The 16,638-nt window shown below is 38.6% G+C and overlaps 1 protein-coding gene across 4 annotated transcripts; it reads left to right on the top strand.

Annotated features, from left to right (window-relative positions):
• The first annotated feature begins 279 nt into the window (after positions 1-279).
• On the top strand, positions 280-16,636 carry mier3b (mesoderm induction early response 1, family member 3 b). 4 transcript variants are annotated; one of them, XM_061900906.1, is made up of 13 exons: positions 280-387; positions 1,099-1,123; positions 2,498-2,643; positions 4,661-4,783; positions 4,892-5,015; positions 7,723-7,796; positions 7,884-7,956; positions 8,036-8,184; positions 9,195-9,276; positions 9,513-9,607; positions 9,701-9,828; positions 9,916-10,070; positions 14,240-16,636. In XM_061900906.1, the coding sequence occupies exons 1-13, from the start codon at positions 379-381 to the stop codon at positions 14,707-14,709; spliced, it is 1,653 nt and encodes a 550-aa protein (XP_061756890.1). In that variant the 5' UTR covers positions 280-378; the 3' UTR covers positions 14,710-16,636. The 4 variants fall into 4 exon arrangements, with proteins under 4 accessions (XP_061756890.1, XP_061756916.1, XP_061756907.1 ...); XM_061900932.1 differs by lacking the exon at positions 14,240-16,636 and adding an exon at positions 11,680-12,581; XM_061900923.1 differs by lacking the exon at positions 280-387 and adding an exon at positions 394-633.
• The last annotated feature ends 2 nt before the right edge of the window (positions 16,637-16,638 follow it).

Consider the following 16,638-nt stretch of genomic DNA (forward strand, 5'->3'; position numbering starts at 1 on the left):
TAATATCTTGTGTAACTAATAGGATAAAAAATACAATACAAATGACTTCAATAAAATAATTAATATCAAGTAAAAGCCATCTCAGCTGATACCTTGCTGCGAGAACATTCTACACACGCGCCCACGGCTCGTCGTTTGCAGGATTGACAAAGACCACGCAATGGTGTAAATTACACATGTATTTTTTTGGTGTCTTTTAAAAAATATATAGATTTTATGCTGCGTGTATAATGTCAATCAGGGTGGAAAGGATCCCCGTTAATCTGTGGATGATTTTGAACGGCGTCACGACCGAGGGGGTCATCCCGCTCTCTGATTGGCTGGGAGCCTTCATCCGGGAACTCTGCGACGACTGGCTCATTAGCTAAAGGTACCAATATGGCGGAGGTAAGAGGGAAAACAGGAGAGAAGCGTTCAATCTCAAATCGATATTTTTAACATTTACCGTCGTATTTTCTCACTTTTATGCTATCGATTGGGAAGATGTGTTTTTTTCCCTCTATATAGCGTGACTCGTTGGAAAAATATGGTTTATTTTATCAACCGTAGATGTGTCCGAATGTGGGGAGTGATCCTTCACGACTAGGCCGCTGCGCCGTCGCTCTCAGCTCCTTCGGCGGTGGAAATTGATACGTAAATTTCACATTAGCTTTTGCTGCTTAAATCATCTAATACGCGTTTACGGTGAAGGAAAAAAAAACTCGCCGAGTTGTCGATGTGTCGCTGTGTTTTTAGAGGAACGAAAAGGTATCAAATGTTATTGCGCGCTAAGAAAATGTTGATGTTTACATGAATCGACGTTTGAGGTTGTTACTCATGTTAGCTTCCTGGCTAGCTGGCGTCCGCTCTTACCGGAGGCGAACTAAAAAACATTTTTTTTATAAATGACATTTTCATCCCTGAAAACGTGCTATTTTATCATATGCAACGTTAGCGCGGGTCATGTTGGTTTAGCCGCCTACTTCAGTTCAGGTAACGGTAGATGCTGCTTTTCTGCTCATCACTCGTCACATTTTTTTTAGGATAAACTTATTACTCATTTAATAACATGATGAATTTACTTTTGAAGTGTAATTGATGCTATGTTTGTGTTTCTAGGCTTGCCTTGGGAGTTCAAGTCCAGGTAAGAATCTTGTATTTTACCCAAAAAAATATTGTGGTTGATGCATTTGTTTTTTATGAGCAGTGATCAATGTTGTATCAAATTACAAAAGCAATGCTGATAATTAAAGGCCCACTGAAATGAGATTTTCTTATTTAAACGGGGATAGCAGGTCCATTCTATGTGTCATACTTGATCATTTCGCGATGTTGCCATATTTTTCTGAAAGGATTTAGTAGAGAACATCGACGATAAAGTTTGCAACTTTTGGTCGCTAATAAAAAAGCCTTGCCTGTACCGGAAGTAGCAGACGATATGCGCGTGACGTCACTGGTTGTAGAGCGCCTCACATCCTCACATTGTTTACAATCATGGCCACTAGCAGCTAGAGCGATTTGGACCGAGAAAGCAACAATTTCCCCATTAATTTGAGTGAGAATGAAAGACTCGTGGATGAGGATAGTGAGAGTGAAGGACTAAAATAAAAATAAAAAGACTAGGGCAGTGGGAGCGATTCAGATGTTATTAGACACATTTATTGGGATAATTCTGGAAAATCCCTTATCTGCTTATTGTGTTACTAGTGTTTTTAGTGAGATTATATAGTCATACCTGAAAGTCGGAGGGGTGTGGTGACCGCCAGTGTCTCTGAGGGAAGCCACGGAGGAGGCAAGAAAGTCGCAGCGGCCTCTTTGACAGCTGCAGGAGGAACGACACAAGCTCCGCTCATGTTAGCGGTGGGAGCCGACTTATTACCACAATTTTCTCGAGAAACGTGGCTTCCCATGGAGACACTGGCGGTCACCACACCCGCTGCCACACCCCTCCGACTTTCAGGTACGACCATATAATCTCACTAAAACACTAGTAACACAATAAGCAGATAAGGGATTTTCCAGAATTATCCTCGTAAATGTGTCTAATAACATCTGAATCGCTCCCACTGCCCTAGTCTTTTTTCTTTCTTTTTTTTTTTCTAGTCCTTCTCTTTCACTTTCCTTATCCACAAATCTTTCATCCTCGCTCAATTTAATGGGGAAATCGTCGCTTTCTTGGTCTGAATTGCTCTCGCTGCAGGTAGCCATGATTGTAAACAATGTGAGGATGTGAGGAGCTCCACTACCCGTGACGTCACGCGCACATCCTCTGCTACTTCCGGGACAGGCAAGGCTTTTTTTATTAGCGACCAAAAGTTGCGAACTTTACTGTCGATGTTCTCTACTACATCCTTTCAGCAAAAATATGGCAATATCGCGAAATGATCAAAGTGACACATAGAATGGACCTGCTATCCCCGTTTGAATAATAAAATCTAATTTCAGTAGGCCTTTAAAGTAAATGCTGCAGCAAGACAAATGCTCTTGGTTAGAATTTTTTTTGTTGATGTTTCCATAGTTGGCTCTTTGTCGTCAGAAGATCATGACTTTGACCCAACTGCAGAAATGCTAGTCCATGAGTACGATGATGAGAGGACTCTGGAGGAGGAAGAGTCTCTTGAAGGAGGGGGGAATATCAGATCTGAGATTGCAGATCTGGAGAAGGTACGTTTATTAACATTTTAAAAAGATCTCCGTCATATAAGATATCATATTCATTCATTTATGGGAGTCTTCATCCGTGTGGTTATTTGTGCAATTTAGTTAAGATATTGTCTGTCAACTCTGAAGTTTGCTTTTTCTTTTTAATAGAATCCATCTGAGCTGTGGTTTAGACTGAAACATAATAGGTCGAAAAAAGTTTGTTCCAAAACTATTTGATCGGTGACTGTAGTGAAAAGTGAATTTGAAATATAAATATCTGAGTAACTACACATCCTAGCCAAATTAAATCAAATAGGCTTCATGTTGAAAATATATTTATTTTATAAATTTACATAGATTGAGTTCATGACCAATTTCACAAAGGGTCACAAATGACCTGTGACATGACACGTCTATTCGGTCAGTTCAGCTCCTACCAAACATGCAGTAGCATATGTTACATGGGCCTGAATGAATATTCAATAAGGCGATAAACGAAAAATTAGTCGGTAGGTTCCATAAATTGCCATGTGCATGCTTGAAAAGCTTTCACGCTATTTGTTGCTTTCAGCACATAAGTGCATTTGTACCATTGCGTAATGAAAAACAAGGGGTAAATTATCTTATTTGTCATTAAGTGTTGTTGGCTCAAAATTATCGCAAAAACAAATGCCACCACAACAGTGTGCAAATGCTATCCATCCATCCATCTTCTTCCGCTTATCCGAGGTCGGGTCGCGGGGGCAGCAGCCTAAGCGGGGAAGCCCAGAGATCCCTCTCCCCAGCCACTTCATCTAGCTCTTCCCGGGGGATACCGAGGCGCTCCCAGGCCAGCCGGGAGACATAGTCTTCCCAACGTGTCCTGGGTCTTCCCCGTGGCCGCCTCCCGGTTGGACGGGCCCTAAACACCTCCCTAGTGAGGCGTTCGGGTGGCATCCTGACCAGATGCCCGAGCCACCTCATCTGGCTCCTCTCGATGTGGAGGAGCAGCGGCTTTACTTTGAGCTCCTCCCGGATGGCAGAGCTTCTCACCCTATCTCTAAGGGAGACCCCCGCCACCCGGCGGAGGAAACTCATTTCAGCCGCTTGTACCCGTGATCTTATCCTTTCGGTCATGACCCAAAGCTCATGACCATAGGTGAGGATGGGAACGTAGATCGACCGGTAAATTGAGAGCTTTGCCTTCTGGCTCAGCTCCTTCTTCACCACAACAGATCAGTACAACGTCCGCATTAATGAAGACGCCGCACCGATCCGCCTGTCGATCTCACGATCTACTCTTCCCTCACTCGTGAACAAGACTCCTAGGTACTTGAACAACTCCACAGTGTGCAAATGTTTCAGTTTAAACTTATTTTTTAGAGTCCTCAAAACATATCAGACAATTGTCATGTCATGATGGTGTTTCCTCACTCGTTTTTTTTTTTTCATATTACTTGTTAATACATCTGCTTTTAATGTATTGTTATTTTTACTCTGCACTTTTGTTTATAAGGGCCCTCAATTGATTGTCAGTTAAGTAATTTACAACTCGACCGCTTCCTACATGTTCAATAGTGAAGTGAAACTTTGTCAATACTTTATTTAGCCATTTTATTTATTGCTTTGCTTGTGTAAATTTGTATTTTTTTAGCCAACATATTACATACAATTATTTTTTTTCCTATGCAAAGTAAATTTTAAGGGCTTAAAGGTATTTCGACAATTTTTTTGCAAATATCTCCAAAGACAAAATAATAAACGCTGTCATTACTTAAATCCTTCTGGATTTAACTGTATTGTATGTAACACATGTTTAATACACTGGTAGTTAAATGAGTCATGGTATCTTCACAATTGGGAAAACATCACTACAATTTGTTAGTTTTTGTATTTTTTTTTCTACATAACATGCCAAGACTTTAAAAAAAAAAAAAAGTTTGCTACATGTTATTTATCTGACAATTACATATTTTTTTTCTGTTATCTGCTAAATTAATAACATTTGAAAAAAACACCTGTTGATCCACATGCCGACTGTTGTTTTCATCTTTACCAGGAGGGTAATATGCCTTTGGAGGAGCTGTTGGCCATCTACCGCTACGAGGCATCAGCTGGGTCCAGTATAGACAGCTCCTCTGGAGACCTCACAGACGAGCTGCCTGACATGACTTTAGACAAGGTAAATGTCCTTTCTTTATTTTTTCACTTTGGGGGGAGTCCTTCTCTTTCCGAGAAGAAGCAGCTTTTTTGTGAAATTGTTTGGTCAACTTGACTCATTTGCTCCAAGGAGGAAATTGCTAAAGACTTGTTGTCTGGCGATTACGAGGAGGAGACACAGTCTTCGGCTGATGATCTCACCCCCTCGGTCACCTCCCATGAAACCACCGATTTCTTCCCTCGGACTCTTCGATGTAAGTAACCCACTCAGAAAAACAATAATTGTAAAAGTATATTACAAGCAACACATAAAGTGTGTGTCTGGGGTTGAGGGGTATACATTTATTAGGAAATAATGTATTACTAATTAAACATATCTATTATTAAAAATATGCTGTTTATATAAATAAAATTAATATAATATTGATGTTCAGAGATATACAAGTATAAAATGTTGGGGTGCAAGATGATGATTCTTGTCTGTCACAAGTAATTATGACATCACACCGATAAGGATATAACGTTTAAAAAAAAAATACCTCAGATTAAAGAACACTTAAATGAAGTGAGATTACCTGTACTGTAATGCAGGTGGGTTACGGTAAGTGAGCAAATCAAAAGTTGTTTTTTTCCTCCTACGTGCCTTGCCTAAAACTCCCCCTGAGTTCATTGTAAACAAACATATCATCGTCTGTGTGGAACTTTCTTCCCTGTTTCAGATGAAGACATTTTGTGTCAAATGTTCTGAAATTTTTTGTAATGAGTAAAACACTTTGGAATACATCACATAAAACCTTATCAGCCATATAAACACCAACAATGCTACAACAGGGTTTTAAAAGCCATTGAAGACAGAAACGGTGGCAACCAAGTCTTACCATTGTTGGGGGAAAAAAAGGATAAATAAGTTGTCAGTATTGGTCTTGAAACAGCAGAAAGTTATCGGTATCATGCAAACCAATAATATGTTTTAGTTGAATTTTTTTTATGGCAGCGGTGTCAAACTAGTTTTTATTGAGGGCCACTTGGAATTATGGCCGCCCTCAGTGGGGAAGTTTGTATATTAGCACATTAAAAAATATGTATATATTGTAATAGCCACGTTACACAATTTACGTAGGCAACTGTTTTTGATAATTATATTTTTAGTAGACTGATGGATAACTTGATTTGAAATCGTAACTCAAGGTGACGAACAGGTATTTATTTTTAAATACAAAATAATTCTTGGAACTTGTTGCATGGTCAGATAATACTAATGTGTAAAACATGCATGCAATTGAATGCAGTACAATTTTCTGTGAAAATTGAAAGAACAAACACATTAGCCAAAAGGTGCTTTATTTCCCGCATTTCACAGGGCACATTGATGTGGCGGGCTACATAAAGTATGTGAGGCCACATTAAATGATATGGTGGACCACGTAAATGGGGCAGGCTTGTTAAAATAATAAAGTCGACCGCATAAAATGTTGTAGAGGGCTACATTAAAATGGTGATGCCGAACGACATAAAATGATGTGGCATAACCACCACATAAGATGATGTGGTGTTCTACTTGAAATAATGTGGCGAACCACATTCAATTACATGAATGACATGGCGGGTCACTTAGAATATTGTGGCATGCCAAATTATGTGGCAGACGACATGAAATGAAGTGGTGGGCCACTTAACACATTGTAGCGGACTCCATGAAATGTGGTGGGCCATTAGAATTATGCGGTGAGCCAGAGCTGACCCGCGGGCCTCGGGTTTGACAACTGCTATTTATGGTTATCAAAAAAAAAAAAAATCTTCTTCCTTTTTTAAAAAAAAAATACCAACGTGTATTATTTGTTACCAGTTGTGTGCAACGGGTTGTTTACACATCAATATTCATTGCTGAACACATTTATTAGACTACCTGTTTATTTTAAATCTTTACAAAACCTGTAAAACTAAAGACTATCTGGCAAATAACAAACTGAAACAACAAAATGTCTTTTTCCACATGTAACCAAAAACTTTTATATTGTTTCACTTTTTACTATACTTTTGCATGAACCTCATTTGACTTTGAAATTGGCAGTTGTCTTTTTCAGGAAGGTAAGTTAATCACTGTAAGTGACCTTTTTAATACAAATTGTGATTCGCACAATGTGTGAAATAGTAATGGTTCATGCAGCAGTATTCATTAATCATTACTGAAACATAAAACATTGCTTTTCTGGTGATGACGCTGGTAAATTAGGGCAATTGTGGCATAAAACTTATTTTGTTAAGCGCTGCATATACATACACTGCCCATTGTATTCTATATTAAAAAAAGAGTACTGTCCAATATTACGATACATATATACTGTAATGCTGCCTAAAAATGTCTATTGTAAGATATAATTCTTTATTGTTTGTGTCAAAACTTTAACATCTGGGCCACGGCTAATGTAATTGTAGCAATGTTGCTGCTTTGTCACCTGATAACTTTTCGGCACCGATACATCATACGTGCAAGAGCCGGCAGGAGCATAGATGTTAACAATGTAGCAGAGACGGACAGAAAGCAAAATAGAAGTTAAACCAACAAAATCTGACATTAAAATTGTGCCGGAAAGAAGGAAGAGGAACTCTTGTGTTTTAAAAAATTAGCCGTCGATCGACTGAGAAATTACAGTGTCCATCTCTAAATTCATGTGTAGTCGCAGCCCTAGTATGTCGAAAAAAAGGGCTGGTACTACAAAAAACTCAATGATTTTTTAATTTAGTTTTTGTTTTTCTGCTTGTCTTTTTTATATAGAAAATGTGTTTTTACAAATGAGAAAAGATATAAGAAAATATACTATATTGTGTTGTACATCGTTATCGGGATATCAATTTCTCATTTTGGGATACATATATTTTTGTACATATCACACAATACTATTGGTAACAGAGTATCTCTCATCTTGAACCATCTCAAAGTATATCTTTCTTTTGTCTTAGCCAATGCAATCTCTGATGGGGATAAAGATTCAGAGTGTGACGACGATGGCCCAAGTCCAGAAGACTCCAGAAAGGTACACAAAATACTGGAACACACCAAGAAGAGAGACATTGCAATAAATATAAAATGTAACTCCCTCGGTGTTTGAATGGTATTATAGGAAATAATGGTGGGAGCAGAGTACCAAGCAGAAGTTCCTTCCACTGTCTGCTACTACACAGAAGGAGAGAGAGGTGACTACTCTTTCTTGTTTCTATCAGTGCTGATATTCTATGTAATTGTTGACTAAGCTCCACTTTGTTTTGGTTGCAGCGTATGAAGATCATGATGAGTTAATGTGGAGTCCAGGTGCATTGCCAGAGAGCAAAGTCAAGTGCTTCCTAACTGATGTGCTGTCTCGAACGACCGGTGAGAAGACGGGATTTGACAAACTGGGCATGCATGTTCGAGACAATGAGCAGGTGGGTCCTTTTTTTCCATCCACTTTTACTTTGTATCTTTTGAAAACTAGTTCAGTGTGCCAAATGTGATTGAAACAAAAGTAATCTAATTTTGAAAGGCAGTTGGCTTAAATAGTGTTTCTGTCACAAATGTGCAGTTGATTTGGTAATGACAGGCTGCTGAAGCAAACAAGTCAATATAAAACACGCTAAACAGCATGTTGGTCCTCTCCAACATGAGTACAAAAAAACACAACTGAACAGTCAACCATCATTAAGTATCATGCACTGCAGGAATTAGTTTTATTTTCACTATCACGCTTCCAAAAAATACAAAAAATAGCGCAGTAAAAACACCAAACGGGTCCACATTAATGTAGTACATTTATAAAAGCAGACATGTTTTTGTTAACATGAACATGAAGTTAAATGTGTTTTATCCATGTGGGGACATTCAAATTTCATTATCTTCAAAGCCAAAAAGGACTCAAGTTTTTATCCCTTAAACTTCAGTTCTAAACAAAAATATCAAAAACATTTAGTTTTTTATCATTTTGACCTCCTTTGAAGGCTATTTGATCAGATAATCTCTCCCGTTAGACACATGAAGGATTTATATGCGCTGTTTGGCTTTGGGGTATTGTTAAATAACTGCCAGTGCATCGTACACCCGTGAAACAATTTTCAAAATTTAAAATGTTTGAAAAACACATGTGTTAGGAAAATATGTATAATGTAGTAACATAAAAACATTTTTTCCAAAATACACCAAATAAATACTGAAGTACAAAAAAGTTAAGTACGTATATCAACTTTTAATTTTGACTCTCTGCTTTCTTTGCTATTGCATTTAATTAAGATTAATCAAAAATAAACCACAGCAACCCTGTGATTAATCTGATTTAGATTTTTTTTTTTGACAGATATTATTTTGATAGACAATTCAAAATTGTTCTGTACAAATCATGCAATTTCTTCAACCAACCTCTTAATTGTCGTTCACTTGACCTTTTTTGTTTCTCCTTTGGCAGGCTTTGTGTGAACTTGTTAAGTGCAACTACAACACCCACGAGGCACTCGAGCAATACTGTAGCCACCTAAAGTCCTCGAAAGGTAAGCAAAGTCATTGAATAAACGTATTTATCACAAAATAGTTGATCGTATGTGTTTCAAAGCTTGAATCGGGGCTACACAATTCTGCAAAAAGTGTGAACCATGATTTTTTTGCTTAAAATTAATAGCGCGATTCTTAGCCCCCTTTGTTTTCACATGCACACTCGCCAGTATTCATGTGCATTTCCGTCTTGTGACCATGAAGATGCTGATTTTCTGCTTTGGTCTAATCATAGAAAAATCACCGCCATGGTCGGAGGAGGAGTGCAAAAACTTTGAACATGCGCTGCAGATGTACGACAAGAACTTTCACCTCATACAGAAACACAAAGTAAGTTGTGATGCCACAGTAAACTGAATTTTTTTTCTCTCCCGAATGGCTCATTTTTCTCACCTTTTTATTTATGTCTGTCTTCTCCCTCAGGTCACGACGCGGACAGTAGCAGAATGTGTGGCGTTTTACTACATGTGGAAGAAGTCTGAGCGCTTTGACTTCTTTGTGCAGCAGAATCGCTTTGGAAAGAAAAAGTACAGCAGCTACCCTGGTGTAACGTAAGTGCACAGATTGGTAGTGAGTTTTGAGGCAACCGTAATGGAAAAACACTGGGATAAACGAAATACATCACGCTTGTTCTGCAGGGACCTGATGGACAGGCTTGTGGATGAAGCGGAAGGCCTGGCCGTTGACAGCTCGTCCTCTGTCTGCTCGGGAGGCGGCGGAGGAGGGAGGCTGGAAGCGACGACAGAACAGCAGCTCAGCCTGCTCAACTCCATCACTGCCAGCGACCTCACAGGTAAACTTTTTTTCTTCTTGGACAAAATTATACATATCTGGTTTTTTTAATTTTCATTTAATAACTACAAATAATGCCCATTTTAGGTGGCTGGATGCTTGAATAATATTGTAATGCTAAACCTCCAAAATGCACAGATAGCCTATAAGTGTTTCCCGCAGGACTGCAAGCTATCTGTGGCGTTGTGTTGGATTTCATCGTTTTTTTTTAAAGTACCTGTCGAATGCAAAAACAAGTTTCTTTATATATCTTATATGACGCCAAAACACTTCCAAAGTTTCAGAATTAATAGATATAATCAAAAAAGTATAGCCAGCAATGATTACTTTAGGAAAAATTACAATACAGAAGCGTATGTTTTTGAGCCTGAACATAGAGTATGACAAATAAATTTGAGAAGCTGAATGCTAAACGGAGGTGGCCTGATTGAAAAGCTATAGCATCAACAGTATTGATAGGTGCTAAAGATTCAAATAAACCATAATAAAACACTTCCCATTGTACTTACAATTCGCACTCTCGCCGGTATGCCGACCGACAGGATACTCACATAATCTTGTTTAGATGAAGATTCAATCACAATCCTCACAAAGGGTTAGAAAAATTGCAGCAACTAGTGTCTTTTTTTGTCACATCACTTTTTTTTTTTAAAATGACTATCTAGAGGAGTCTAAATTAGTGATGGCCGATTTTGGGGAAAACATAATTCCGCTTTTCATCTCCAATATTGCGACTGAGATTGAATTTGCGATTTTTATATTTTATTTATAAAAATGCATTAAAGTGCAAAAATAATGAGTGAAAGAGACATGTTAATTTTAGACTGTCAACATATTCTGTCTCAAGCACATTAGAAAAGCAATAATTTACTTCAAAAAGTATTTGGCTTTATGCAGACCGACTCAAGAGTTCAGGGGTGTCAAACTCATTTGAGCTCAGGGGCAGCATGAAGGAAAATGTATTCTGACGTGGGCCGGACTGGTAAAATGATGGTATGATAACCTAAGAATGCAATTTCGACAACTTCAGATTGTTTGCTTTATTTTACTTTGGCCTAAAATATAACAAACACATTCTGAAAATGTACAAATCGCAAAGAATCCTTTTGACAAAACACTTCAAGGCAGTTAAAAATTCTGAGAAAAAAATTGGAGCAGTTGTGAAAAACACCATGATGAACACACTAAAACTTAGACATTTTCTCAATGTATCTACAAAACAATTACAATGTATATCACATCCTATCTGGGATTAAACAAAATACAAAATCAAAAAACTCTTCTAGGTATCAAATACCACATTTGTCATGTCCAAGTATTAATCCTTTGCTAACTCAACACACCATACAGACAGCGGTAGAAACTATTCATGAGGGTTGAGTTACTAACTGCTTTGTAGGGATCACTGTGTAAAATAAAAGCTGTGCAATGCATGAACAATTTCATAAAAACAAAAGTTTGAACTTAAGAGACTGGCACTATTGTAGTAAATCACACACAGTTCGCGTTCTTTAAATTTCCACAGAAGACAATAGTTTTTATTGAACTACATCAAGGTGCAGTGTCTCCAGTAGCATTTTAAGTGGGGTTACCCTTTTTTTATCTTTTAGCTTTCACAGGTGTACCAATATCAGGTTTCACATCTAGAGTGGCAGACAAGTTTGAACTCTTTGGCGTGAATGCCAAGTATCATCTTTGGAGGATATTCGGCACCGCTCAATACCATCCCGACAGTAAAATATCGGCCTGGCAGCATCATACTGTGGGGATTGTTTTCAGCGGCAGTAACTGGGAGACGAGTCAGGAAAGTGGGAAAGATAAATGCAGCAACGTACAGAGACATCCTGGATGAAAACCAACACTTGTCATCCAAGATGATGGAGCTTGACAGGTGCTGCAAAGAGGAATGGGTGATACTGCCCAAAGATACATGTGTCCAGCTTATGGCATCGTATTCAAAGATTTGAGGCTGTAATTGCTGTGCATTTAACAATGTGTTAAGCAAAGGCTGTGAAAGCCTATGTAGATGTGATTTTTGTTTTCATATTTTTGCTATTAAAAAAACTTAAAAGCCCTTTCCACATTGCTATTATGTGATATTATCTGTAAAATTGTGAGAAAAAAATTGAATCCATTTTAGAATAAAGCTGTAACGTAACAAAATGTGGAAAAATTGAAGCGCTGTGAATACTTCCCGGATGCACCGTATTACCTCAATTTGTTTTCACGTAAAAACCCTAATTTTTAAGGTGTGATGACTTTTATTTTGCCGTGGTGGAGCGCCACGATCAATTACATGTAAGGGAAACCCTCAATCGACAAATCTGTTGATTAATCGAATAATGGAATAAATGTTAATTAGGGAAACTATATTTTTTTGATGATCTCTATTTTATCCTCATACAAATGCACATAACATTCAATTTGCACTTTTGTCATGGCAGAATCACTACTGTGTAGCCTTAATCTGGTATTAACATGTACACATTTAGAAAGGTATTAATTGTAGATTAGTGTTTGATTTTTGGAACCCCTTCTTGTCATTAACATGCAAACTATAGATGTTGACATGTCTTTATCTTTTTAATTAAAACATTTGTTATGTAAGTCAAACTTATACGATGGTGTGAGCTATCAAAATAGACTTTTACCTTGTTTCTGCTAGTTTTGCTGCTTTTAAACATGCAGATTGCTTTCCGGTACTGTGCTGCATCATCAATGTAGTATTTGAGGTAGGGCTGGGCGATATGGCCTTTTATTAACATCAATATTTTTAGGTCATGTCACAATACACAATATATATCTCGATCTTTTGCCTTAGCCTTGAATGAACACTTGATGCATTTAATCACAGCAGTATGATGATTCTATGTGTCTACATTAAAACATTCTTGTTCATACTGCATTAATATATGCTCATTTTAAACTTTCATGCAGAGAGAGAAATCACAACTAAAGTCAATTGACCAAAACTGTATGTATCAAACAGTTATTAAGCAGTGGCACAAACATTCATGTCATTTTCAAAACAGAAAGTGCAAGATTGTCAGAGACATTTTAAAACAAGCTGTTAGTGCACTTTTGTGCATGATGTCACTAAGATGACATATCAAAACAACACTAAATTAAAAGTGCACTTTTTGTACAGAACACCACTACAATAGTTAAAAACAAAGTGCACTTTTGTGCATGATGTCACACAAGATATTTCAATAACTGTCAAATAAAAATTAGCTGCATAATAGGAAATCAGTGTATGTCCTTCGTTCTGTGGTAGGTTCCTGCGGACGTTATCTCCTTCTGTTGTTGATTTTTTTTTTCATACGGTGTTTATCTGGAAATTGTTGCTTCGGCATTTTGTGGGTGTGGCACCGAACGAAGATATTGACATGCAGAGTTTCAAGCACTCTTCATTTTCTGGCGGGTGACTTTTGATATGATGCTACATTAGCAGTGGTGCTACTTTTTGTAGTAACGCTTTTGCCACAAACTTAACATATAACGGTTGTCTGTTCAATATCTTCCCGCTTGAAGCCAAACCACCGCCAGATGATGGACGTGCTGTTTTTGTGGGGAGTTAATTCTTCTTCCATGAGGTGGCGACTTGTCCAGGGTGTACCCCGCCTTCCGCCCGATTGTAGCTGAGATAGGCGCTAGCGCCCCCCGCTACCCCTAAAAAGGGAATAAGCGGTAGAAAATGGATGGATGGATGGATTAATTCTTCTTCCATTTGTTACCCGATTCGCACCTTCTTTCTCTCGTATTACTGCTCACACCGCACCATTGGCGTCACAGTTAAAGTTACCCAAGTCGCTACCTCTCTGCTCGGGGAGGGCGTGTGACGTTGCACACGTGTCATGAGCAAGAAGGTGCGCTTGTTTAAGTCTCTGTGACAAGGTGAGACAAGAAAGAGGGAGAAATGCATGCAGTTTAACGCCTGCAGCTAAAAGCAACTGCGTGAGAACGTATACTCGAATATCACGATATAGTCATTTTCTATATCACAGAGACAAACCCGCGGTATAGCGATCTAATCGCCCAGCCCTACTTCAAGGTCCGCAGGGGGTGTACAGGGGGAGCGGTGTCACTCATGCTAGCCCTGTGGCGTTGTAGCATGATGGAGCGTTAAGAACACTAGCGGACTTAACACTGAGCTTTGTGTCCTTCCAGCGCTGAGCAACAGCGTGGCGACCGTGTGCAGCCCAGCAGAGGTGTTGGAGTCCTACAGCTTCCCCCCCCTGGAGTCTCTCCACCGCGCCTCCCTCAGCCACGACGAGCCGCTTGGCTTCCCTTCCAACGGCGCCGACTCTGACTGTCTCAACATGCTGGACGCCGGCTTCTACCACTCGGAGCTGGGCCAGCTGGGCGGCGTGTGCGTCAACAAAGACTGCGAGCGTCCCTCCAAGAGACTCAAGATGGCGCTGCCGGACTCTTTTATTGGCGACGTCTCTGTAAGCAACCTCGGCGTGGACTTTGAAGCCCGCCGGACGACGGCACACCACCACCGCATAACCTCCGCCAAAATGGCCGTGTCGGTAACAGACTTTGGGAGCTTGGCGGCCGGCGGCGAGCCCAACGGCTTCTTGGGGGCGCACGCACGCCATCACACGCAGCACGCGGCAGCACTTCAGTCGGAGTGATCTTCCTTTTTTGTCTTGTACATAGACTGACCTCACAGGAGAATATATAGATATATAAATATATATATATATATAGATATGTACATAATATACTTTTCTTTTTTGTCTAATATGACATCAGTGATGTCTCTCATAGAACTAAGAATCTTGATTTCTCTCAAGAGTTTATAACAGCCATTTTATTGACTTGTATGTCACCGTGGTAACGTCCATGTCCAGTACACTAGGGGGAGGCCGCGTAATCGTTCCTACTTGTCCTCTTTTTTTTTTTTTCTTTTCTTTCCTGCCATTCTTCTCCGCTGCCAAAATGATTCTCGCTCTTGGTGCTTGTCGCTCTTACTTCAAGTGGTACTTTATTTGTTGTTCAGTCTCGTGGTTTACAGGTACTTCTGCAGTAAAGCAGCCCATCGCAACGCTTCTGTCCTAACTCTCGTTTTGTTACCTTCTGCACACTTTATGGGGTGTTTCTTTTTGGAGGGCGGTTTTGGAATACAAACACTTTTATTCTCAACATAATCACAAATCTCATCAATTTTTTGTTTAAAAACCACACAATTGCTAGTCAAAGATGTTAACTTGCAAGGAAATCGGGTATTATGGTATCAACTTTAACCCCTTGAAGCGGAAATTAGTGATGGTTGTACTTTTTGTTTTTACTCTTTATTTTTAATGTTAAAAAACATTACTTTTTTACTTTATACATTGCTTTTTTTTCATGAATAATATATCTGGTGTCTTTTAAGTCATCAAAGTGGCGCCAAATTTTAATTTGTTTCCCTTTTGTTTACCCCCCCTTTTTTTTTTATACATCTTTTCAAACATGACTTATTTGCAAATGTTCTGAACCACCTTTAGAAAAAGTACATTATTAATTCCTAAGCATGGCAGAAATATAGTTTTAAAAAAAATCAGTGTTTTTAAGATTTTCTACATGTTACTTTCCAGTTGCAAAATGTTTAACAAAGGTTTTTTTTCTCCTTACCCCTCAGTTTCACTCCCATCAGTATTAAGGTTGTGTGCGGCCCACGCAAGTATGTGCTTGCAGAAAGGTGATTGTACTCGCTGTTTACGTCATGTCTATGCATCGTTGCTGTGAATGGTTCATTTTCAGGGCTCCTCCTGTTACATGACATCTTTCATGTAAATAACCATTTAGCAACTTAGCCTTTTAAAAAGTCTAATACCTGACCTCTAATTGTGAATATATGTTCATACAATTATTTCCTTCCAATGGCCATATTTTGTAGATATGTACAGGATTTTCAAAGTTTTGCATTTGACTTAGTTGACTTTTTGTATTTTTTTTTTTTTCACAAGTTAGTTTGCTCTATGCATGCTGGGCGCAACTGATTCCCCCAAAACAACAAATTATAATTAGCGTTGTTTTCTAAAGTCGCATTGTTAAAAAAAAAAAAACTATCCTTCATGTCGTCTATATTTGCCTCAGTGGTAAAGAGATGCTGCTGCTCTTGAGGAAGTTTATTTTATTTTTTTAAAGCATAATGCAGTAGATCCAACTCTTGGTAGCTTTAGCGGTGCAGTGCTATTTATTTCACTTGTGGTTTGTACAAGACACTTGTCAGAATGTAAAGGCCATTAAGTCGTAGATTGAAGTAGCAAAATGCTCATCACCCTGTGAACTCTGGCGAAAAATGTGATATTTTATTGACGTGTGTGTGTGTGAATGACTGTGTGAGCACTAAGCAAATTTTATTTTATATTTTCTATTGTCATTTAAGGTTTAAAATATTTTAAAAGGTTATAGCAGTTGTGGTTTTGGATAAGACATTTAAAAGATCAATCCATAGAAAACACATTTGTGAATAAAGAAGCTACAGAAATGTATATGGAGAATTGTAGACAATCAAAGGTATCACTAAGAAATGTTGAAGTTATCTATTGTTTATAAAAATTGTACAGACATTGACG

This window comes from Nerophis ophidion, linkage group LG01 (genome assembly GCF_033978795.1).
Source record: "Nerophis ophidion isolate RoL-2023_Sa linkage group LG01, RoL_Noph_v1.0, whole genome shotgun sequence".
Taxonomy (NCBI): domain Eukaryota; kingdom Metazoa; phylum Chordata; class Actinopteri; order Syngnathiformes; family Syngnathidae; genus Nerophis; species Nerophis ophidion.

What these genes read in the sequence shown, in the direction of transcription:
- mier3b (XM_061900906.1), top strand. An exon ending in CCTTGGGAGTTCAAGTCCAG is followed by an intron (nt 1,124 to 2,497) that starts GTAAGAATCTTG and finishes ATGTTTCCATAG; the next exon opens with TTGGCTCTTTGTCGTCAGAA. An exon ending in CTTCCCTCGGACTCTTCGAT is followed by an intron (nt 5,016 to 7,722) that starts GTAAGTAACCCA and finishes CTTTTGTCTTAG; the next exon opens with CCAATGCAATCTCTGATGGG.